This window comes from Elgaria multicarinata, chromosome 7 (genome assembly GCF_023053635.1).
Source record: "Elgaria multicarinata webbii isolate HBS135686 ecotype San Diego chromosome 7, rElgMul1.1.pri, whole genome shotgun sequence".
In the NCBI taxonomy this organism is placed as follows: domain Eukaryota; kingdom Metazoa; phylum Chordata; class Lepidosauria; order Squamata; family Anguidae; genus Elgaria; species Elgaria multicarinata.
Genome location: NC_086177.1, coordinates 85,736,453 through 85,760,922, shown reverse-complemented (window position 1 = coordinate 85,760,922; position 24,470 = coordinate 85,736,453). Strand labels below are relative to the sequence as shown.

Genomic DNA, 24,470 nt, shown 5'->3' with positions numbered 1-24,470 from the left:
AAAGACACAAAGCCAATAATTTCTTGTTCTGTGTTCCAGTAAAGATTTTGACCTTGGGAAAAGTCACTTGGCCCTCCTTTTGCTTGGAATTCAATCTATTTGTAAATTCAGTCCAAAGGAAGACACCAGAGAAAATCATCTGCTGTGCATCAGAAGCACTTGATCAATTTTTTAAAATTCACAAATAAGAGGGGTTTAAATCATTTGTATCTATGGCAAGGCAGGACCACAGCCAAACTGCAGACAGATGCAAAAGTTTGCTGTAAGCAGATCCAAGGGGGAGATGAGTGCCATGCATGCAAACGCCAAACATAATTCAGTTAGCAAGGGCCACTTATGTGCGGCAGAACGAAGTACGCTGTAAAAAGGAAACAGTTTGTGCAATTTCTGCAGTAGAATGGACACAGGCCAGCACATTTTTGAATTGAGGTCTCCAAATGACTGTGCCCTACTAGAATTGTTGGTTGAAGTACCAGTGCTCAAAAGAACCCAAAGGAATAACAAGAAAGACATATTCCAAGAAGAGAAGCTGTGCAAGAGAGAATATGCATGCTAGTTTTTCTTAAACAAACAAAACAAAAACCATAATATGTAGATTCTTTCTTGCAGAGCTTCTCTTCTAGTTTTTCAAAGAGCACAAATTGAGAAATATCTAAAATTCTTTCATGTCTCATTTTCTAAACGCAACCTCACAAACGAACTTAATTACAGAGCCCATAATCTGCTTGCGTTCTGTTCTACTTCTGCTGTGATGAGGGCATAGCACCTTTTAGGTGCTAGTGAGGCCTGGATTGCAGGGTTCACCTATTGATTGGGATTTTCAAGCAAGGTCAGGTTTCAGGAACAGGAATGGAATGGAATGGAATGGAATAGCACCAATTGCTGGAGTGGGAAGCCAGACGGGGGTTATCTGTCTGTTGTTCCCACAAGGAGCAGAGCAAGACTCAGCCTTGAATAGGAATGTAGTTGCATTTAGGCTGGTTGGCCCCACCTCCATACTGACTGAGGATTTGTCTCTTAAAGGGGCCTGGCCTGTTCTAGAAATCTTAGGTTACAACAATGTTTCATACTACTGTCTCATGGCCTGAGTCCTCAGTCTGAGGAAAGTAATGCAACCTCCTCTGGATGCAAGGGAGCCAACCCTGGGATCTTTCCAGAGAACTGATTTCTGGGGAGATGGAAGCCTTATAATGCACTTCCATTGCCAAGTCCTTTCCCATTAACTCTGAAGCCTGTTCTTCTGAAAACAAGGGTTTAGGATCCTCTGGGGATGATCTTTCAGAGTCCTGAACAACCATGACAGCTTGATGGTTGAAGAAGCATTGTATGTGCACGTCAATGTGCTGAATGCTTGTTTCTGTGCTCTTGCAACTGTATCTTGGTCATGTAGGTAGATATCCTGGTGAGAGATTTGTCTGCAGAAACCCTGGGCATGGAAAGTCTTTTTGGTTTTAGGGTACAACTAGTTAAATTTTACATGAACCCCTTTAGCCAATACCTACATGAGCAGGAGCAGCGGCAGATGAATCAATCTCCTGGGTATCTATCTTCATGAGTTGTAAATTAACTTGGCTTATGGTTCCGGTTTGTACCATTGTTCAGGAAACATATGAAAAAGACTCAATGGAAATGTTGATTTGAATCAATGATTTAAATTGATCTTTTCTCTTGCTGATTTAAATAGCCTGGTTTTAAAACCATTCCTTTAAATTGCCCTGTTTTAAATCAATCCACCCTTGGACATAGGTCTCCTAGTACTACCTAGGAGACTCAATCTGGATTGATTTTGGATCAGATGCAGACTCTAGATGGTTTAGAGTCCAATTAGAAGTGAATTTGCAGAGTGTGGACTTCCAGAATTCTGCAAAGAAATCTGGATAAATATGCATTTTGCAAGTACCTCTAACTTCCTTAACTGGTTTATTGGCCCAGTTTGGATATCATGCAAACCACAGTTTCACTTAACAAGAATGAACCTAGGCCTGGCTTGAGCTTACACATTCCCTCCTTCCTTCTCTGGTGCACTTAGAGGACTTCAGAAGTTTTTGCTTTCTTTCTTGATTAACCAGAGGCTGTCATCTAAACCTGACAAACTGTGGTTAATCTTAGACTGACTTGTTTTAAACTAACCATACTTCCAATATGCCTTATGAAACCTCAACAAGTAATCACTATCATCAATCACAGTTCAGGATTCATATGTAAGGTTAAACTGTGGTTCATTAAAATTGCAAGCAAAAGTTTCCAAACTCGTTGCAATCATGATGGAGGAGACTCACCTAGGCTCATTCTTGTCACACTAAACTATGGTTTAGTGTGATGCCTGACAAGGCCAATCTGTATGAGCTTTCATACGCAATACCCTTGCTTATCCACCATGTGTGGCTTTGGTTATGTAGGTGATGGCCAAGGGAGTTCATGCAAAATCCAGCCAGTTTTGCCCTGAACCCAAAAGGGCTTTCTATGTACAGAGGTTTTGCAGATGAGTCTCTCTCCTGGATATCTACTTGCATGAGCAAATTACTGTTGCAGGAACAGAGGCACATGCATAAAGCACACACAATGCTTTTCCAACCATTAAGCTGTCATAGACCAGCTGCACTAACAAACCATGATTTGTTAACCATGAACCTCTCAGGAAGAGAACCCACGCTTTGTTGGTGGTTTGTGAACTCTGGGCTATTTAAATCATGTGTTGTTGTTACATGTAAACCCAGAACCATGGGTTATTCATGGGTTGTCTCAGCAGGCTACAGAGGTAACTGGCAAGATTAGTTAAATAAACACCCAACCACTCTACATGAAAGTACTACATTGCAAAGGCATTTGGGATAGAGAAATAGAGCAAGCAAAGGAGGAGGGAAACAAACAACTCAGGAATTGAGAGGGGGAAATGTGATTTCTTAAATTGTCTGCCAGACAAACGCTAGGTAGGGCAAGAAACTATGGGTTAAATAAACCATGGGTTAGTGTTATGTATGAACCAGTTCAATCTCTGACTTGTTGGGTCTGCCACAAACAAAATTTTATACCTCATTATCACCTCATTCACTTGCCAGAGCAAGGAAAGTCAATTACCCTGGTCCTCTGGCAGTTAACATCACCACTCCTGCTCTGAAAAGTCCCAAAGCTGCACCCCACCACATTATCCCTGTACTACACCATTGCTAAGAACCCCTCTACAGTCAGAAAGGCAGAGCCTCCTCTGTGGGTTTCAGACATGAGCAGGAAAACTATAGGTAAAGACTGTTGTATACTAGCAGTCTTCTTTTACTTCATCTTGCAAGAGTTGCTGGGAAATTGGATACCATGAGACCAAGGCAGCCAACTTAGTCACAGCTGTGTCTCATTCCATGTCAGCAAGGCAAGTCTGAAGAGAGGATGTCCCAACACTGACACAGCTGCAGTGGGGAAAACGAATCATATTATAACAAGTCTGTTTATGCTTCATGCATCTTTAAGAGCAGCCCCAAGAAGAAGAGTTGTCTGTGAAGAGATGGGCCAAGAAAGCCAGAGAAGATGCTGGAAGTAAGTTCTGGAAGCCAGTGTGTGTGGTGGTGGTGATGGTGGTGGTAGGGCATGAAATTCCAAGAAGGCAAGCCTAGTTTGTGTTCCAGAAGAACAACTAAAGCATCTGTTGTGTTCCTAAACTGGATCCCCGTCCTCTCTGAAAAATAACTTGCCTGGCTAAGCTGCTGGAGTAGGCCCAAAAGCTACATAACAATATTTATTTGCCTGGGGATACTGTTCTTATCCTTTGCATGAGACTCCCAGTCAATAATGCATCTTAGTTTCCAAGCCAAACGTCCGAAGGTTACATACCAAATAGGACCAGCCCATGCAACGTAATTCGCCATTTGCTAAAGCGCTCCTGAAAGTGCTAGATAAGCTATTTCATTGTTCACAGTAGAACTGCTTCGAAAAGCCACAAGATTCCAGATGAAAGCAGAAATTCATTTTCATACAATCCAGTGGAAATCCAAGATATTTCAGGGCAGCTGAGAAGCGCTGGAGATGCAACACAAGCACTTTCCCCTCAAAGCACAAAACGAAGAGGGTTTTGTTGTGTCTGTGGAGATACTCCTGCTCAAAGGCAGCAGCTGTACACTCACGACCTGCATCGTTCTCTGGGCACTTTGGCAACCTTTCCGTTGCTTCTCAGTCGGCTTTCCCCCTTCCATTTTTTCCCTTGATTACTTTGGGCAAGGGAAAATACATTGCACATGCGGTCAAAAAGAATGAATCTGCTGATGACAGCACATTCCGGATGTGGCAAAACGAGCTAGATCTGCAAAAATGAGTATGAACGTTTCTTCTTTCTTTGGCACCATTTTTTTTTTTTTTTTTTTTTTTTTTTGCGCCTGGTGACACCTCCTGCTTTTTCAGCACATGCAGTGGAAAGAACACACCCCAAAGTATAACATAATCCAAACAAACCAACTAAAGGGCAATTCAAGCTTTCCCTCCACATGGTGGTATGTTACAGGGGTGGAGGATTACTGTGTACATTAGAAGTTCTAGCTACCAAAAAAATGTGCCACTTTGCATATGCTTGTAGGCAGGCACATTTTTAATTCACACCCTAACCCGTCCTCTACTCATGAAATGACAAGCCTGTGAGCCAGTCAATCTGGCTTGGGGATTCAAGTCACAGGCTATGTCCAAGAAAGCCCAGATTCATATCCCCACTTAGCCATGAAGCTCATTAGGCTGACACTACCTTGGGCCAGTGGCTATCTCTCAGCCTAACCTACTTTACAAGGCTATTAGGATAAATCCGGCAGAGGAACCATGTGCCCTGCTCTGTACAGGCTTGCCCAAGACATTTTGTTACTTGGAGCAAAGGACAAGATGGCACCCTCATTTACTTCAACACTAGCAATGGGGTAGGGTCATCTGCTACACCTGAAGGCAGCAGGCTAGCTGAGGAGGAGTCCCAGGACAAATGGTGGGACCTACATGAGGGTTAATGGAAAACTCCAAACCAGAATCAAATGAGTTTGGATTTCTATGAATCTGATTTTCAGATTCCATAGTTGATTGGCTTTTCCCAGGTCCCATGGTTTCCACAGACTTTCTGGAATTTTACACAATTTTAGTTGTAGAAAAAATACCAATAATAATAATAATAATTTTTAAAAACCCACTGGCCAAAAATGTGCATTTTGGGAAGGATTTGCACATTTTGGGGGAATTTGGTCAGAACACATTTTAATGCAAACTTACCTTTAAATTAGTATGTGAGCTGAAACTCAGTTACTTGGAAAAATAACATCCAAAAATGCATTATATTAGGAAAAATCCTTGTACAAAATGTGTATACTTGGCAAATCTGCATGTTTTAAGAGAAAGCTATACAAAAATGCTTATGGAAACTTAAAAAAAAGAATTTTCAAAGTTTCAGATGAACTGAACTTAATATTGGAAAAATAGAGAAACCAAGAGAAATCATGCACAAGATTGAGTTATCAACGAGCTTTCAGGAGTCCTAAGGTTTGTAGAAACATGTACACACACAAAGAAAAAATGGGGGGGGGGGCAGGGACCTTCCAAAACATTTCAATGAGGAATGAACATGTTGAGTGACTGTGGCATACTGACTGTTTGGGGTGGGGTAATGGGAAAGGGATGGTAGCAGAATGGAGTATCTTGGAAAAGGACATGCCTGGCTGGCATCCGGAAGAGCACCATTGCACGCTGTAACATTTTGTTCCAGATCCCCTTGTCCTCTCCAGTTTATACAGAAAACTCGCATTACTGTATCCTCCTATTGCACTATCTTTCCAATCTCTTAGCCCAGCTATGGGGGAAAGGCTTTCACTGGCAACCTCACACTTGGATTTTGTTCTTTCCTCATTTCTGACAGCAGTGGTACCTTTCCCATTCTCCCATTTTGAGATTAGTCCAGGGAAGCTGCCAAGTCTGCGTAATGGCTTTCCTTGTCAAGCAAGGTCACTGAGACATTTTGGAGTCAGCTGTCATCGGGACAGGCAGTCCAAAGAGAGACTGTCATCACTTTTGGCCACCACATAGTGAGGAGGAAGAGTGACAAAAATGTACAATAAACATTTCTCCTTAACAACTGCGTTGGCCAACTAGTTTCTGATGTAGTAGTTTAGTATTTTAAAAGTCATTCAGAAAACCATATAATCCACATGCCAGGAGCACAGGTGGTATAGCTCCACCGCCCCCAGTTGCGCACTTAAACATTTGGGAGTTGTATCCAATGTTAGCCTAACTTAAATCCCATTCATTTCAATTCAGTCTAAGTAGGACTGAAATGGAATTCAACCCTTGCAGTGTAGGGGCGTCATCACACAGGGGAAAATCATGTTTGCTTACCGTCACTTCTCTGCCTGCACGTTTGAACCTCATTCAAAAGAGGAAGTAAACAACGTGCACATGGCCCATTCAGTGGGCCCTTTTGATCCCACTGCTTCTCCTGCACACAGCAGGAGAGAGCGGCAACTTCCATCTTACTGAGGTGGTTTTTTGTGATGCAAAGAAGGCAAGAAGGGGCAGGAGGCGCACGGGAGGCAGAGGGACCCACAAAAATCCATGAGTGCCCAGGAACGAGCGTGCAATAAAACGCTCATCTGATGGAGCTCTAGATCTTTTCCACATTCATGGAGTAAAGAAAGAATCACTCCGTGCAGCAGCTGGTACTATGGACAATAGCAATAATCGAAGGCATATTGGCTATATGCTATGTTTTTCGTGCAAAATGCCTTGACGAAAGTTGGAACATCTAGGATATATATATCATTCATTCATTCATTCGAACAGTCTTTAATGGGTCTGTACAAAGGATCTGATTCTGCATAGGTGGCATACGTCTTCTAAGTGTAAATCCATCCAGCATGATATACAAACTTCACAATGTTTTTTCCCCATCATTAATGGGAGGGAAGGGATTTTCTTGGCCTCAAAGCAGCTACATTTGAATCACTGTGTTAAAATGCAAAATGTCAATTGTGTTTTGTTAATTGAAATATTCTGCTGAACTCAATGTTGGATGATACAGCAGGGTTTTTCTTCAGATTGTTAAAAATAATAATACTGATGACTTTTTAAAAATAATCGGAAAGGACTTTCTGAGCTGCTTTCTATTCAATGGTGCTGCATCTACCCTACCGTTAGCCCAAGGATTGTTGTTCAAGCAAGAGGGAATCTCCCTGCTGGTCCAGCAACTCACAGCATTCCTGATCTCCTCCTCTCCCAAATCAGACCCCCTCAGGCAAAATTACCAAACTGCCAGCCCTTGTGAATTGAGAACAGAACTCTAATGTCCCATGAAGAGACTGAAGCCATTTACCTTGAATTTAGCACGATACAGCAGTATTTGTTCAAGCCAAAATTGTTTTATAAACCAAAATGTGCAGAAAAGCGTATGCTAGAAGTTCTATTAAAGACAAGGGATCACTCAAAATCACTGTATGGTCAACCCCATTAGTGCTCAAACTCTGTATGTGTGCATCTGTACACATCAACAACATTTTTCAAATAACAAAGAGTCTTCTGGTACTTTAAAGGTTAACAAATGTATCATGGCCTAAATTTTCTGCAATTTAGGGTCTGACTTCATGTATCCCATGAAAGCTTATGCCATAATAAAATTGTTAGCCTTTAGATGTCACAACTCTTTGGCCCGATCTACACCAAGCAGGATATAACACTTTAAAAACGTTTTGAAAACAGTATATGTAATGTGTTCTGGGCCTGAACAGTTGTCATAACCATTATAAACTGTTATAACCAGTAGTGTAGATCCGGCCTTTGTTGTTTTTGCTGCAACCGTGCTGCAACTGTGCTGCAACGCAGTCATCCCCTCCGGAATAAGTTTTAAAATAGAACACCTCAACGTATTTTCTGAATTAGAGCGTCTGGCCTGGAGGGAATACGTTGGAACAGGTCCTTTTCACAGGATGAAATTTAAAAAGTTATTTTCGGAATCCTTTTGGAATCCTTGAGTTTTACACTAAAAAACAACCAATTACAGATGTCAGCCTAACACCTAACCCCAAGCAAGTTCTCAGGTTTCCTTCCCCCCTTGCACATTTCAGAGAGACCTCCCAAGAGTCAACACTCTCATATGGACCACATTTATGAAAAAAAGGGATCACATTTGCGGCTCACAGAATGAGTTTATCCTTATATGATTAATACTTTAAAGATGGTTTAAAATTCCCTTATTTTGTTCTGAATAAAATTGCTTTGATGGGAACATAGGCTTTTAAAACCTATTTTATTCTTTACCTAGATTTACTTATTTTCTTAAAGGTTAAACTCCCTGTCCTCCAATTTAACATCTAATGGCAGATAGCAACACATCTCCAACTCATTTCAGTTTTTCATGTCACACAAACACACCCTTCAAATTATCCCTTACCATGAATTTTGTTTCTATCTTACCAAATATTAAATATAAATATATATTACAAAAATCAATTCCATATGTATACATGAGTAAAGGCTGGCACTCGGATTACAGTGTTTCTTATTTTCATCCCTTCCCAAGTACTCCCCCTACCCAAAGTGAGAAGTTAAGGTTTTTTCAGCCTTACCAGAACATAAATCAAAATCCAGGGTGAGCTAAAGAGCACCCCCTTGTGGGGGAAAAAGCTAGTCACACGCCCCAAAATTTTAATAAGAAATTTCAACATGTAAAACTAGAAACACATTAGAGGCGAGTCTAGCCATTTTTTGTTTAAGTTTGTTTTCATTATTATTGTCTGCTGTAACGTGCCCTTAAGATTCCACCCTTTTTTGTCCAAGCCCTGGATCCTGGAAGGAAGTACGCAAAAGCCCCTAAAGCTGGAGACCGTAGCTTTTTAAGGCTCCATGCTTGAGCCAATGTAGTATAGTGGCCAAGATACTACATTATGATTCAAGACATCCCTGGTTCAACTCTTGCCTCTGTCATGAATTCACCAGATGGCCTTAGTCTCTCGTAGCCTCAGTCTCCCCATCTGCAATATGGAGGGTAACAGTACTGACTTACCTAGGGTGACCATATTTGGGAAACCAAAAAAGAGGACACCTAGTGCGTGTGTGGGGAAGCAGCTTTCTGAGTCCTGCAGAAAGTACGTTATTCCCCCGCCACCTTGAAGAACCCGATTGGAGTGGTGGAGGGGAAAGGATTTCATTCTGCACCGCCACCATCCACTCCAATTGGGGCCTTTTCTATAATGTCCACGAATGACCCACTTTCCCCTTTAAGACCTCAATTGGAGCTCGGGGTGGGGGAATGACGTGCCTCAAGAAAGCATGTCATTCCCTCCTGCCATGCTAATGGCAGCCTCAAAGAGGAAGGTGTGTCATTCCAGGACATTATTGAAAATTATAGAAAATCCCCCGACACCATGGAAAGAACAAACCCCAGGATAAATCTGGGGAAATCCTGACAGTTGGTCACCCTAACTTACCTTACAGGGTTGTGGTAACATTTACAATTAAATAATGCATACAAAACGTTTTGAACACTTGAAAGAACTATACAAATGTTTAATATTCTTATTCGATAGGCAACTGTCACAAAAAAACCACCAAGCAGCTTAGAACAGGCTCTTATCTCCTGCCATTAGATAGCAAGCAGGCAGCATCTTTTTGAAAGCCAGGACTATGATGAACACCCAGCTCAGTTCACATGCTGAGGACATTGTCATAATTGCACACAAAGCTGAGACAACTCATTTGCATTTCCTGTGGTGACAAGTCCAACCAGAAGTTGTATTCTAACGCTAAAGCCCATGTCGCTATTGGTGCAACTAGTCCAGCTCCTTTCCTGCTTTTTGCACCCCTCAATCCCCTCACCACAAAGGGGCTCATGGGTCATGTAGTGAAACCCCTCGCCTGAATTTTGCTTGTGGTGCGGCCCTGCCCACTCCCTCAGGCATCCCAATTGGCCTCCTTCGCCCCCCTCCCCACTAGTAGCTGTGCCTGGGGCCCATCTTCAAGCCACACTGATTGGATGAGCAGGGCTGTCTGTCATCCTACTGGTAGAGGGGCTGCCCAGCCTGTTCGGCGCAGAGGAAAACGCTATTTAAGCTAAAGCGTTGAACTATTTTGAACTTCCAAAATTTTCTGCACATCTACACTGCTCCCGCTTCAGTTTAAATCAAAAATGAGAAAATTAGCCTGGTAAATCTCAAGTAATAAGCCTTACACTATCATATTCTTATATAAGATAGCTGTTCCGAATGATATTTAGTGGGAATGTTAGATAGTACCAATGTTTGGTGGTGTTTTTCATGGATGTTATATTTGTTTAGGATATGTTCTCTCTCTCTCTCTGTAGTGTTAAAGATTGATCCATCCCAAGAGGCAGAAAGGAAGAGGGTTTGAGAATATTTCACAGGTAGAGTTTATTTGGAGATGAAAGTTAATGGCAGCATAACATTTAGGTGTTATAAAAGATGAAGAGCTCTGGAGATGTCATCTTCTCTGTGTAACAGAAATAAAGTGAGGGATTGATGATGATGCAGCCAAAAGGCAAGAAATAATCCAACTGTGCAATTGATAAAGCATACCTCTAACAGCGATAATGACAGTTCACACAGTATAGCCTACTATGTCTTTTGTTTTGTTTTTAAGTATCAGGGCATTAATAAAAGAAACATCAAATTAATCCCAGGCATTCAGGACTTTATTTTTCACAGGCGAGTAACCAAAAGCAGAGTTGAAACCAAATTCCATGTATTTATTAGACACTGTCTCTTATACAAAACAACGCGTTACTCAAATTTAATACTGGCAGCTGGTAATAGGTTTACTTTGGGTGGCTAGACTTTTCCTATTATATGTCCCTTTTGGCCTTCTTTAAAAATAAAAAAAAGCTCTGTTCGTAGCAGAGCCTTTTTGCAATGTTATAAGCTGCTGCTACTGTCCGGACCATAGTGTAGCAGGTTGTGCTCCCCCATCAATGACTGATATGGAACAGCCTCCAGAGGAACAAGGTCAACCTCTTTTTCAATATACACACAGTAAATGATTAATTTCAGAACAGCTACCACCACAACCTAGAGTGTCTACAAGTGGAAAAATGAAAAAGTGGGGAGAGAGAAAAAGGGAAAAGGCAGAAAGCAAGTTTAAAAGCATATAAGTGGGAACAAGTACATACTTTCCAGAATTCTCAATAAAAGGTTAGTGAAAGCATTACAACTCACATGTGGAATTTACTCGTTAGGGGATTAAACGCTCAAGTCTGACCCTTCGTGTATCTAGACCTGATCAAAGCCCTATCCCACCATTTCTACTGGTCCAACTCCCATTTCCATGGAAAACATAGCAAACATTATCACCCTGCAGGCCAAATATGAACCGAGAGAGTAATATCTCTTTGATCTGCGATAATCAATGGCTTTACAGAACATGCCCATAGTTCACACAGTACTTGAAGACTCAACATAACTTGTTTTTTTGTGACAGATTATAGATATACTTATGGATAACAATCCCTGTTATCTAAAGGGATTCATCAAAAAGAGTGCTCCTCTTCCAAGCTTACCCATGCAAAATAGTCTTTCATAATTCCTTAATAATGGAGGCAGGGGGGAACCTAGGCTAAACACCAAAGTGCATAAGGTCTTTGAGTTGCACATTGACATTTGTATGTTGCCAATTTCCCCTTCCAGCAGTAGTTATCATTCTCCCAGCTCCATATGGGAGGCTATGGACCTTTTAGAGCAGCTTCTGAGGATGCTCAGGGAGTTAACTGCTGGCAGGAAAAGCCCGTTCATACATGGCCCACTGCATCACAGCCACTGTAAACATTAACACCAGTCTGGTTTTGCAAAAGCTCAGCATGTACACTGTATGGTACAGAGAACTGTGTACAGAAGCGCTCGTTTTAACTGGCCAACATGGCTTTTCTACATGAAAATGCACTGTAGACCAGAGAGCCCAACATTCTTGGGGTGGATGAAATCTTGATTATTGACTTCAACAGAGCCAGAATTCTGCATGTTCTAAGCTCTGCAAAACAGGACAGGCTCTTTGGAAATGTGGGCACTATTAACACTAAAAATGAACTGCCTGCAATTTTTACAAGAACATTAACATTCTTCTGGCTTTGGTCTTGAATAAAATGGGGGGGGGAATACACATTGGTCTGTCTTTTAGCAACTGACAAGGAAATAGATAAAACTGACCGAACTTGAGCATCTCAAATACATTCAAAAATTATGTAGCATGCTAAAAATACATGGATGTATCAGGTCACAACTTTCAGGATACAAATGAGAAAGCAACATTGGTTGGAAAAAATGTTTCAGATGCACACATTTCCACCACCACCCCTTAACATTTAGCATAGTTGCAGCAAATAGGATATAGCAGCTTTTGATGCAAGAGTTTGCACATTCGTGAATGAAAACAAAAACAGAGCTTTCTGTGGATTAGCAACTGCATAGTGATCACATTCAAAAAGCTGATCCCCTGGGCACATAAGACGTCATGGATTACAGTGGTGTTTTTCTATTTACAGTCACTTCACGCCTAAGTCTTCACAATATTTCAGAACTTGTGGCGCGTGTCCTGTGACATTATCACAGCCAGCAGCACTTCCCAGATGAAAAGTAATGCTAAGGAAGTGGGCTCTTATGTCACCTGTCTTCTTTGCCAAGCCTTCCGGAGTAACCAGCCCCACAACCTAGTTGGCACATACAAAGGCAGACCAACTAAACACAGAAAACAAAATCTATGCAAAATCATCTTTTGTTCTGGTACCACAATTTTCATGGCAAAATACTTCATTATTTTGACTGTTTCCTTTCTTGGGAATGGCCCTGTTTAACTCTGCTTTGTAAACAGAGGTGTAAACAGATGGCTCTTTTAAAAAAATAAATAAAAAATAAATGGGGAACAAAACAAAAAAATGTGATCGAAGCATTCTATAAAACTGGCTCTGGAAAGAAATGGAGTGAGTGTAAAATGATTTTAAAAAATTAAAAAACCCAGGATACCATAAGCACTCTCCTGGATCAGCCATCTTATCAAGCCAGGCTGGAGTTTACAGAGCCTTAACCATGAGTTTTTCTTGAAAACTGGGATTATTTTGTTGCAGTTGGGGTGGAGGGTGTTCAGGCCTATCAAGAGGAAACTGTTTGGTGTACCTGAATACCATGATAAACACACAGGAAACAAAGGAGCTGCCAGAGAAGAAACAAGATGTGTGCATGTGTTTGAAGGGAGCTGGGTTTGTTCCCCTGCCGCTTAGGGCAGCCACAGCCCGTGTTGCGTAACAGACGTTCATGACTATCTGAGACAGGATTGAACACAATGAACATTCAGCAGAGCTAAACATTATAAAAATCAACTGGACCAAATCAAGAACACACTTTCTAGTACTTCGTACCCTGGATATTGAAATATGGGTGTGATTGCCTAAAAAGATACGAGCATAGAAAATCTTGACTATCAGATCAAGAACCAAGGCAAAGCAGCTTTCAGTCAAAGAGTTCTGTTAAATGAACAAACAAACAAAAATGCAAAACAATTTAAAACACACACACAAACACAGCCAAAACAAAATGGGAACATAAAAAATAAATCAAGTTCTCAGTTAACTGTTGAGTTATCATTCCCAACTAAAGAAAGGCCTTCAGAAGGCATTCACACTGCTTGAACAAAGACTATCACATGAACCCCTCAGGAGCAAGCAACTATTTTCGCCTTTCAGCATAATAGTACTACTGTTTTGAGTGTCAAGTGCAGAAGAGGTTAGATTTAAGCCAGTGAGTGGCAAGTGACAGCAGCTAATGATTTGCGATACACAGATGAGCTCCATCTTAACAAGGTCCAAGCCTCCGGTTGCTGAAGATGTTCTTCCCCTCCTCCATCTCTTCCTCTTGTTGGCCTTCACTTCAAGCAGGGAATTCAGAATCAGGCCCAGTTTCGCTTCTTAGCTCTCAGGCACACTTCTGGAACAAATCTAGAACCTGACCATCTCTCTATCTCCTGCTAATCCCATTGGTTACTTTTGTTTTTGAATGGCGATTCCTCCTCCTAGATGAATGGCTCTCGCTGTTGCTGGAGTGCTTGGGTGGGCTGTCTTCCATTCCTGACAAGCAATTCACACACACACATACACACACACACAGGTGAGATTTGTGGTTATTTTAAAGAAGCTTTGTTTCTCACAAATGTGAGTTGTTCATGCATATTGATACAATTTTGTTGAAACCTGCATGCCATCTAGTGGTTTAACTACCAACATATTCCCCTGCCCCTTGTTAACACAATTGTTTAATCATGGTGCAATAATGGCTCACCTTCTCAAATCTTTCATCACTCCTTATGTTAGGAAAGTGGGTATCTGGCGTGTGGATACACTGGCCACTTAGAATGGAAGAAGAGGGCAAGAGTAGGGCTCTCAAACTGGGGTAGGGAAGGATAGTAACAAGTGGGACCAGGGAAGAGTCTTTTCAGGAAGGATATGGCAGGTCTAGCACTTACGCAGAGGAATGCCTTAGGGCACCCATGGGCAGAAGGCAGATCTCTGGATCTTTTGCACTTCAGCTCCTAGCATTCCTGATCATTGGCCATGCTGGCAGGGGCTTCTGGGAAGTAAAGTACAAAACTTTTGGAGATCTACCTTCTGCCCATCCCTGCCTTAGAAGATGTAGATTTGCAAGAAACTTCTGATTTATGAAAAAAGAGGAAGGAAAAAGGCCGGGGGTCCCAATATCCCACTGCCCAAGCCCTGGAAAAATCAATTAGTTGTGGATGAGAAGTATGGGATCCTAGAAGGATGAGGGATGGCAGTTGAGAGCAGATCACCTGTGTGAAAAGCGGGGACAGTTGGAGAAAAAGGGACAGGTCAGGCAGAAAGGACGCAGAATGAACTTTTCACCCAGGCAGCAAAGTCCCTCTCTTCTGGCTGAAACAGCAAGTAGCAGAATTTTAGCTGCTTTAAAAAGGCTTTTTAGGTGGGGCTACACATACGGAAGCCTGTGAGATGCCCAACTGCTATGGGTCCCAGCCAGAGCAGGCTCCCCACTTTCTTTTGCTCCCCTTTCTCAATTTTACTCTGGGGCAGGAAGTAAGAGAAACAGCTCTGGGCAAGTGTCAGATCAGGATAGTGGGGGCAGCGAGCTGGAACTTACTGTCAATGGCTGGTACCACGGCCAGCGTCAAAGATAGGTCTGGTCAGGCAATGAGCAAGCCCCAGTCAGTGACAAGTCTCCTGGATTTGCTCCTCCTCTTCACCATTGCAACTTGCTAATTTATGGTGGAGGTGAAAAGGAGGAGCAGCAGATGCTGCTGCCTACTTGCTCACTAGCGCTCAAACTGTCAAGCAAGCAAGTGGTAGCAATGATGAGAAAGAGGAGCAGCAGCAATAGCAGCTGGTGACAATGATGGCGAGAAGGTTGTGGCCCCGTTCAGACTACACGTTAAACCATGCTGCTTAACCACAAAATGGTCAATGGATTGCATTAACGTTAATGCATTCCGTTAACCATTTTGTGGTTAAGCAGCATGGGTTAGCATGTTGTCTGAACCAGGCCAGACTCACTTAAGGAGGGCGGGGGCATTGATGGTAACTTGCCCAAGCGCCTGCAAAATCCTGCAATAAGCATTGGATGGTGCTCTTCAGCCCGTGCACCCTTCTGTTGCCCTAGGTCCGAGAGTCTCTCATTGGGCTTTAAAAACATTGAGTCAAACCCATGTTCCAAATTTAGAAGCTTTATTAAGATCAGATATATGGGATGAGGAACGAAACAGATAGGAAGCAAACCGCCCGCCCCCTCAACACACACACAACAATTTGCTCTCTAAATCATCTATGATAGAGGAAGCTCAAAGGCTCAGCTGTGACTTTCAGAAGATGACGAATTTCTCATTTGTCATTTTTAACCTCAAGAAACCTGGGGAGAGGATTGATGGAAGAGTTGGATCAGGCATATCCGAATGCATCTGGACACCCGACCAAGGGCAGAGTCTAACACATACGCAGAGGAACAGCTTAGGAGATGGGTCATTGGCATCTTTGAACAGTTACCGAAGAAGGTTTAAGTCAAAGGTGAGTATTGGGAGAGATTTTAAATAGAGCTGTGGCAGATGTAGCCACCAAAGGGAATTCCTGACCATGTACATGGTGAAAGCTTGAAATGTAGAGTGCCAAGTGGAGAAGCTATGTTGGACTTTTAAAGAGAGAGTGCTTCACTCGTAGGCTTTTCTCCACACCCTGGTTCTGTGCATAAGCTGTAAATTCTTTCTTAACTTTAAAAAAAAGAAAATGTAATTCTATAGCTATAAATGAAGATAAATAAATAACAGGTGAAACCTTGAAGAATGGTAATGGAGTGTGTGTGTGAGAACAGATCATGGGTTGGATCCAGACTTAGCAATGCTTAAAGTAGACCTAGTAAAATCAATGGGATTTAAGACAGTCATGACTAACTTGTCCTATTGATTCCAATGGGTCTACTCTCAGCATGACTATGTGTAGGTCCAACCATTTTAGAAACAAACATGTAAAAGGTAAAATAATGAAAAATAACCTAATTGATCATTGAAGATGCTTGAAAATTAGAGAATAAAATAAAGGAAGGGACATCAGTGCTGCCAAAAGAGAAAAAGGAAATAAAGAAATTTCCATGAAAAATAATTTTATCCTCAACATCCAGTCCCTCGATGGAGTGCCTGACACATATTTGGGGTTTTAAAAATTATAAAAAGGAAATTAAATATATGAAAAGACAACTGGAGAAAATGGAGACTGCACTGCTGCAAAGACTGAATACAGCAGTCAAAAGTTAAGGAAGATTTTCAACTATTGTAGAAGAAAGAAACCAGGCTTACTTGTGCTAAAGACATACACAGCAACCCATTTGAAGCTGTTTTAATTCAAATCCTTAAAAAACCAAATAACTGAAGGAAAAACACACTGGAATGTTTCAAAGAGCAAAAACAAAAAAGGCTAGGATAAAAATATGTCACTGAAGTTGTCAAAAGGGAAATGTTTTCAATGTTTTAAAAACATTTTATTTTGTTTCAAGTTAACATAAGAGTAAGTCAATGTCTAAAATGAAAGAAAGGAAAATATTACTAGGAAATCGTGTTAAGAGATCATACTACAGAACAATATGTTGTGTTTTCATATGTTCGATATGTAATATAGAACAGAAAGTTACATAGTTTGAAAAAGGATGTTATGTTGTTGAAAATGAAAAATGTACGTTAACAAATGTTTTATTTCCGATAAAGTTGTCATTCATTTCATAACAAAAAGGAGTTACATAAGAAGAAGTGGGATTTAAAAATATCCACCATGCACCCCATTCATTTTTTTATTTCACCTCACTCCCCCATTGACACAGAGCAGCTTTCCCCAACCTGGTGGCCTCCAGATGAGTTCAACTACAGCTCCCATCATCCCCAGCCAGTATAGGCTATATGTTAGTAACTATATCCAACATAGAGACTATGGTTTAGATCCAAAGAACTCCCCAAATAGTTTGGCATACCAAAGAATGCTTGGAACTTGGGGGGGGGTTCTCAAACAGCAGCCCATTTCGGGGTCATTTCAACTCATGAAGTGTTAGGAGGATAGATTTGTACAAAGGAAAAATTCGAACTCCCACTGGGTGTGCCCAAGACTTTGGGTATGTTTGAAGCAGCTCTTTGGACCCAGCTAAAATCACTATCGAGAATTCGAAAGGGAGTAGACATCAATGTAGGGAACGGATACAGATTTATAATGTAGACCAAAAGCTCAATGTGACGGCTTCATGTTTAACACTCAAAATGACATATACTAGAACAGTCCTGGTGCCCTCCAGATGTTTCGGACAACTCCCATCAGCCCCAGACAGCATGGCCAATGACCAGGGATTGTGGGAGTTGTAGACCAAAACATTGGGAGAGCACAAGATCGGGGAAGAGAAATGCACATCAACCTCCGGAGGTGCAGCTAAGGAGTCAGTTTTCCTTGAGCCTCTAATTATCCTTCTCTTATGTGCCCTTGAAGTGGACTAGTGTGAACAGAACCGTCCTAAAAGCTCCTGTGCTGATGCAAAGCCCCCCCACATCTCAGGTGCATGGCTGTTATCCCTGGTGCTATGCAGGATCTGCCCTTGTCTGCTGTTGTGCAGTTCCACACTCACACTCCTGGCCCTTATAAACTGGAGAAGCCAATTGCCCTAGAGCCAGAGAGAGACCCGGGCCCTTTCTGACCATGCTCTCCCTGTTTGACGAAATTAGAAGCACTGCTGTGCTAGCCCCAGTCCTAATTAACGCATTGGTTAATTAAGCTTCAGAATGCCTCCAGGAATGCCAAAGGAGACAACAGGAAGTCTGTGTGTGAAGGGAAATTGCCAGGCAGAATGGCTTCCACATGCCCAGGCGCTAAGCTTTTCACAGTGTCCTAAGAGCCAGGCCACAATAGATCTCGCCTGAGGCACATTCTCTCAGCAGTACCTTGGAGGCAAAGGTTCCTGGTAAGGTCCTACTACAGTAAGCTGAGTAGGGTGGAAGTTAACCTCTGCATACAAGGGTTAGTATCCAAAATACACAGACACACATCAACCTCCGGAGGTGCAGCTAAGCCTCATGCAGCCTCAAGACACCATTCTGCCAGCAGTATCTACAACACTTGCTAGGCTGCACGATAGAGCAGTTGATGGGGGGACTAAGGGCTGCTTTAGTGGCCTGGAGGTCTCAGAAGTGAGCAAAAGTAACGTGGGAATTCAGCCTAGGGAACCGTTGAAGAAGAATACAACTGCGGGGGGACACTAAATCTCTCTTCCCCCCCCCCATCACCTAGGATTATTTGGCTGGGGTGAGTAGTGGCTGAAAATGTGGAAAGGTGTTACTGCTACTGACAAAAATGGGACAGAATGTACCACACAAGGCTTCGAGTACCTCTAGTAAACTTAGAGTTAAGCCAGGAAGCATCTGGGATGTACGAGCTGTCTTCGCTCTCCGACAAAGTCTGAGGAGACAAAGAGGATCATCACTGGGGTTTCATCTTTGTAATCTGTTTCTTGTCTCCAGAGTCTATCAAACATGCAATTTTAAAACTGCAGAGATATTGAGCAAGTGCTACATGCAATGCAGGCTTCTCCCCTGTTGTGAAGGTCTAACAGAGAAGACAAGGAAGACAGTTTAGCAGAGAAGGCAAGGAACCCTAAGACAGCATGGCTAAATCAGCTCCTCTGGGTTTTGTTGTGCAACACAAAGCTTCCACTAGTGTTTGGCATTCCTGTCTGTGAGGTGGCAGTAACTATTTACTTCCCAGCAAAACTCATCAAGACTGGAATGATAGCTGTGACTATGCAGTTCAGAGAGACTTGGGCCTGGCAGTTCTGCCTAGACCACAGAAGTCTTTCCAAGAAAGGCTGGATTTGTAAATGCAGGCACCAACCAAAATGCCATCTTTCTTTTCCCTCTGCGTGGTGCTCTGTACCATGACTACAGCCACATGACAGAAGGGATCATTTCCATCCTTTTTGGCAATGCAATGTCCACATTCCTGCAGGGGGACCATACCTAAGCCCAGGATTTGTCATGGTGCGTGAACATGGAGGACAGGGGTAACATTTAGGGGAAAAAGAAGCATTGACCTCTTCTGCATTTCAAGATCATACAACTATTATTCGGGAGCACTTATATTTCCAGCCGACTCGCTGGTTCTCCAAGTAAGAACCCTCCTGATCAGGCCATCTAGACTAGCATTTTGTTTGCCATAGTGGTCAACTGGATGCCTCCAAGAAGCTCAAACACAGGACATGAAGACAAGAGCGCGTTCCCTCTCTCATTCCTCAGCAGCTGGTATTCCATGGCCATTTTGTCTCTGAAGATGGCCATGTATAGTCATCATGCCATAGGGATGTCCTCCATTTGCAAATATGGCCCTTTTGGGGCCTGATGGATTCCTGCTACCTGCCTCCTACAAGTTTTTCTCAAAATCTAGGATTTTTGTTGTTATTGTTGATTTTGTTTAGTAAATAGAGAGTTGTGCAAATTGCAGTAGAAATTTGCATAATTTGCACACATTCTGGCTGTAATTTGCCCAAATCACACAAATTGCAGCTGCAATTTGTGCAATTTTCTATTTACAACCCGCCCCCAAAAATCCATGAGCTGGCCCAATACAATGCAGATCAAGTAGGGCCAGCTTGCGGGAAGCGAACCCAATCTGGGTGGGCGGAGTAGCCAGCTGATGAAAGCTCAGCAAACTCCACTCCAAAGATATTCCTCCAACATCTCTATCATACCAATATCTATGCATGGATTTATCCTCCATTATTTACCCATTAAATGGGCCTGTGCACTTGGCATGTATGCCAAAGGCACAAATCCTACTGCAAAAAGGAAAGAAAACAAGGTTTGACTTGAGTTGACAACACTGCCATATTGTTATGAGATACGAATGCTCTTACAATGTACTGTGCTTTCTTTGCAATTTCTTCTTGAATCTCCAAGAACCGGCCTTTAAACCTTCCTGAGAATCCTGGCCCCCATGTTCCACACTGAAATCCTTATGCCTCTCACTACTAGAATCAGAAATAGTGTCTGTACATGCAAGCTCACCCTAACCTCAACATGCTTTGGCAACATTTTTTCAACATGGCATACACAGAAGCAAATGGTCTAGAAATCAAAAATGGCTTTGATGCCAAGTTTAGCATTTCTTATAGGCATTACCTTTTCTCGTTGCCCATAGAGGTCTGCATACCAAACCATTCCATATAAACACAGGAAAGTAGTAACAGCCTGCAACATTGGAAATAGAAGAGCAGGGGGGAGAAGGAGTTGGGGAAGAAGAGTCAAAATCAGCAACAGTGTTTATTTCTCGGTTAAAGATGGGATTTCCCCCGTCTGTCAACATTCCCCGCAAACTGGCTTACAATACACTGTTGGTGTAATATAATTACTCAACAGAAGAGAACAAGGACAACCAAAACTGAGCCGCCTTTCCTAGTACAAATATAGGAACCATTTCCATGTTTTATGCCATTTTCACTGGGCTGCCTTTCACCAAAGAATCCTTAAAACTACAGATAATGAAGACTGAGAATTCTGCTAGAAATTCCTTAGCTTTCCTCACAGCTTAATTCTGCAGTATATCATGTAGATATAAAACACTATTCAGGAATAGGGTTTCTTACTCACCCTGTTCAAACATAGTTTGACTGAGCTATTAATAATGCGATTCTAAATCCATCTATTCTGAAGCAAGTCTCATTAAGCTCAGTGGGGCTTACTCTCTAGTATGTATGCTTAGGATTGCACTGTTCATGTTTTCCAGTCACTTGATAGTGCCACGCAACTCATCTGGCACAGTTAGCCTTTTAAATTAGTAGAAACTCCTGCTTAGAATAGTCTCAGGAGATCTCCTTGGATGCTGCCTTCCACATGTAGCGCTAAACACATGGATGGGGAGAGGGAACATAACTGCTCACCCCATCTCCGTCACTGCGCACTCCACAGCCTTGCCACCTGGATATGTGTGCGTTGACCAGGACATCAATGCACAGATGTCCAGGAGGCAGGGCTGAGGATGTGTGACATCAGCAACCGAACCAGAAAGCAAGGTCGCATTTCCACTGGATGACATTTCAGTTTGCGCTGAATACATGCGGATCTTTTATGTACCTCTCACTGGATTCCACAGTGCACAAATGCTCTGTTATTATTAGAAACCACAGCTTGGAGGACATTTTGGCTTTGTACAAATGGTACAATTTGCATTCAAGAAGCAATTGGAAAGGTATTTCACAACACCTTTGAAAGGTTCATATGAAAGCCTGCTGTATGTATGGTATTTTTATGCTGTTTTCCCCATCCTGTTTTAGTTTTTGTAGGTTGTTTTAATTTGTATTTTTGTTACTATTATTACTTTAATCTTTTTATTGTTGTTGTTGCTATTATAATTATTATTTTCATTACTATTTTTATGTTTATCTCCATTGTTTAAGCTGTCCTAGGAAAGTTTTTGAAGGGCGGGGCACAAAATTATTAGGGGTGTGCACGGACCCCCCACTCCGCTTCACTTTCAGATCTGCCATTTTCGGATCGGGCCGCTCCGCCCCGCCCCCACTCCGCCTGTGCCCACTCCGCTCCGAGCTCCGTTCCCCCCCCCATAGGGGGGTTACCGGGCCCTGCCACCATCCCTGCCCATGCAGCGATGGCGGCAGAGCCCGGTAAGGGACCAAGGGAGAGGGGGACCTTACCTGCCTCCGTCCGCGGTCCATCGCCATCTTCAATTGAGCCCGCGGTTCCACCAGGAAGTCTGGGCCGCAAGCGGCCCAGACTTCCTGCTGGAACCACGGGCTCAACTGAAGACGCTGACGGACAGCGGACGGAGGCAGGTAAGGGACAGGAGGGCGGGGGGGGGGGGTTACTGGGCCCTGCCGCCATCACCGCCCATGCGGCGACGGCGGCAGAGCCCGGTAAGGGACCAAGGGAGAGGGGGACCTTACCTGCCTCCGTCCGCGGTCTGTCGCCGTCTTCAATTGAGCCCGCGGTTCCGGGAACCGCGGGCTTAATTGAAGACGCTGACGGACCGCGGACGGAGGCAGGTAAGGGAGAGGAGGGCGGGGGGGGGGGTTACCGGGCCCTGCCGCTGTCGCCGCATGGGCGACAGCGACAGCAGCAGGGCCCGATAAACCCCACTTACCTTTCCGGCGGAGCTCCGGATCGAGGCGAAGGATCCGCGTTCACCTCGATCCTCTCCGCCATGCTCCGCCGGCCCCCCAATCCTCTTCGCCTCCGCCTTAAGGGCAGACGAAGCCCCCCCCTCCGCTCCTGCTTCTCCGGTCCGATTAGAAGTGGAGCACATCCCTAAAAATTATTTTAAAAATCAAATCGAGTATATCATGAATAGGTCTGTCGCTCACTTAAAAGAAATATTAGTCAGTCATAGGAGTTTGACAGGTTACTCCTATGCACGTACTTGCATGCATTTGGGCAAAAACTAATTATTAATATGCTGCATATCCACCTTGACCAGAGGAGGCAACTGGTGTTGCTGCCACTTAACCCTGCATATGCATGTTTGAATGGGTTGCAGCTGCTTTGGTAGATTCTGGCTTACATTTAGTCACTTATAAATACCAGAGGGAGATGGTGTCCACTTGGAAGTAAACATAGTAGTTAACTTTTAGTATAGCAACTAAGGGATAAAACATTCATTGTGTGCAAAATAAAGGAGAAAGAGGCACTTACCACACAAAGGAGCCAAAACACCACATATAATATTTGCGTTTTGGAGAAGAGTTCTTGACCAAATTTGATGCACACAATAGCTTCAAGGAAACCAATGACTCTGAGGGAATGACGAAAGAAATATAATGTGAACTTTCTAATTCAACACATAGCATACTTTACAGTCTTTATTTTCTTTGTCTGCATTATTTTGTTTATAATATTCTCACCTTAGGGATGGGAAAGCAAGATTCAGGCTAGCTCACACCTCTAAAAACATTTGAAACCACAGCTTTACCTTCCCCCACTTCCAACAAATACTCCCTTCCCCTTTTTGGTTACAACTTTGCTCCCCTTTCTCCTCACAAGATACTTTATGGTTCCTTAGATAATTTTTACGTCTCGGTAAGAATGGTTTTGGAATGCAAATGTAAAACCTACATTGACCACAATATTCTTATCCATGATAAATGTTTCTATTTCTGCATTGTCACCAGGCAGATAGCAACATAAATAGTATGTCGAAAGCATGTGAAAATGCCTGACAGAGGGAAAGACTAGCTTCAGATCGTCCACACAGCCAATGGCCGGGGAAGGAGTTAAATCCTGATCACTCTGTACTCTGTAGTTTGGGGGTTATGAAATTACCAAAAATGCACCAGATTTCTGAATACTGTCATCACTCCTTCTAATACAGTGGTTCTCAACCTGTGGGTCGGGACCCCTTTGGGGGTCGAATGACCCTTTCACAGGGGTCACCTAAGACCATCGGAAAACACGTATTTCCGATGGTCTTAGGAAACTGTATTGACTGAACTATGTCATGTATCATCTTTTGTATTATTAAAGCTATTGTTATGTATTATTTTCATTAGCAAACCATCCCATGACAATGGATCGTGTAGAGAAGAACAAAAATAATTTTATGGTTGGGGGTCACCACAACATGAGGAACTGTATTAAAGGGTCGTGGCATTAGGAAGGTTGAGAACCACTGTTCTAATAGAAAACTTTGGTGGTGCATGCCACCAGGACTGTAGACAAACGAGGCCACAAAGAAAGAAGAGAGAACTATCAGTGGGCTTGGGGTAAAACCTGGGTTTACAGAAGTACAATTTTTAAAAAAAAACTCTAAAGAAAGCAATGGCCTGGTTCAGAAGACACTCTGGGCTTTGTGGTTAGCTTAACCATGTTCAGAATGTTTGCAGTCAACACTTTTAACCCTTTTGTGGTTAAGTTTTCCTTAGTGAGCCTAACCACAAAGGCCCCATTCAGACAACACGCTAAACCATGCTGCTTAAACACAAAACCAGCATGGT

The 24,470-nt window shown here is 42.7% G+C and overlaps 1 protein-coding gene across 1 annotated transcript in view; it reads right to left on the bottom strand.

The window, feature by feature from the left end:
- Positions 1-10,678: 10,678 nt before the first annotated feature.
- Positions 10,679-24,470, bottom strand: part of PTDSS1 (phosphatidylserine synthase 1) — a 43,288-nt gene continuing 29,496 nt past the window's right edge. Inside the window, exons 10-13 of the mRNA XM_063130979.1 lie at positions 23,173-23,272; positions 20,650-20,718; positions 18,865-18,934; positions 10,679-14,059 (exon numbers count right to left, since the gene is read on the bottom strand). Coding sequence (XP_062987049.1) covers positions 13,950-14,059; positions 18,865-18,934; positions 20,650-20,718; positions 23,173-23,272 — 349 coding nt within the window. The 3' untranslated portion in view covers positions 10,679-13,949. The remainder of the gene's footprint in view (positions 14,060-18,864; positions 18,935-20,649; positions 20,719-23,172; positions 23,273-24,470) is intronic.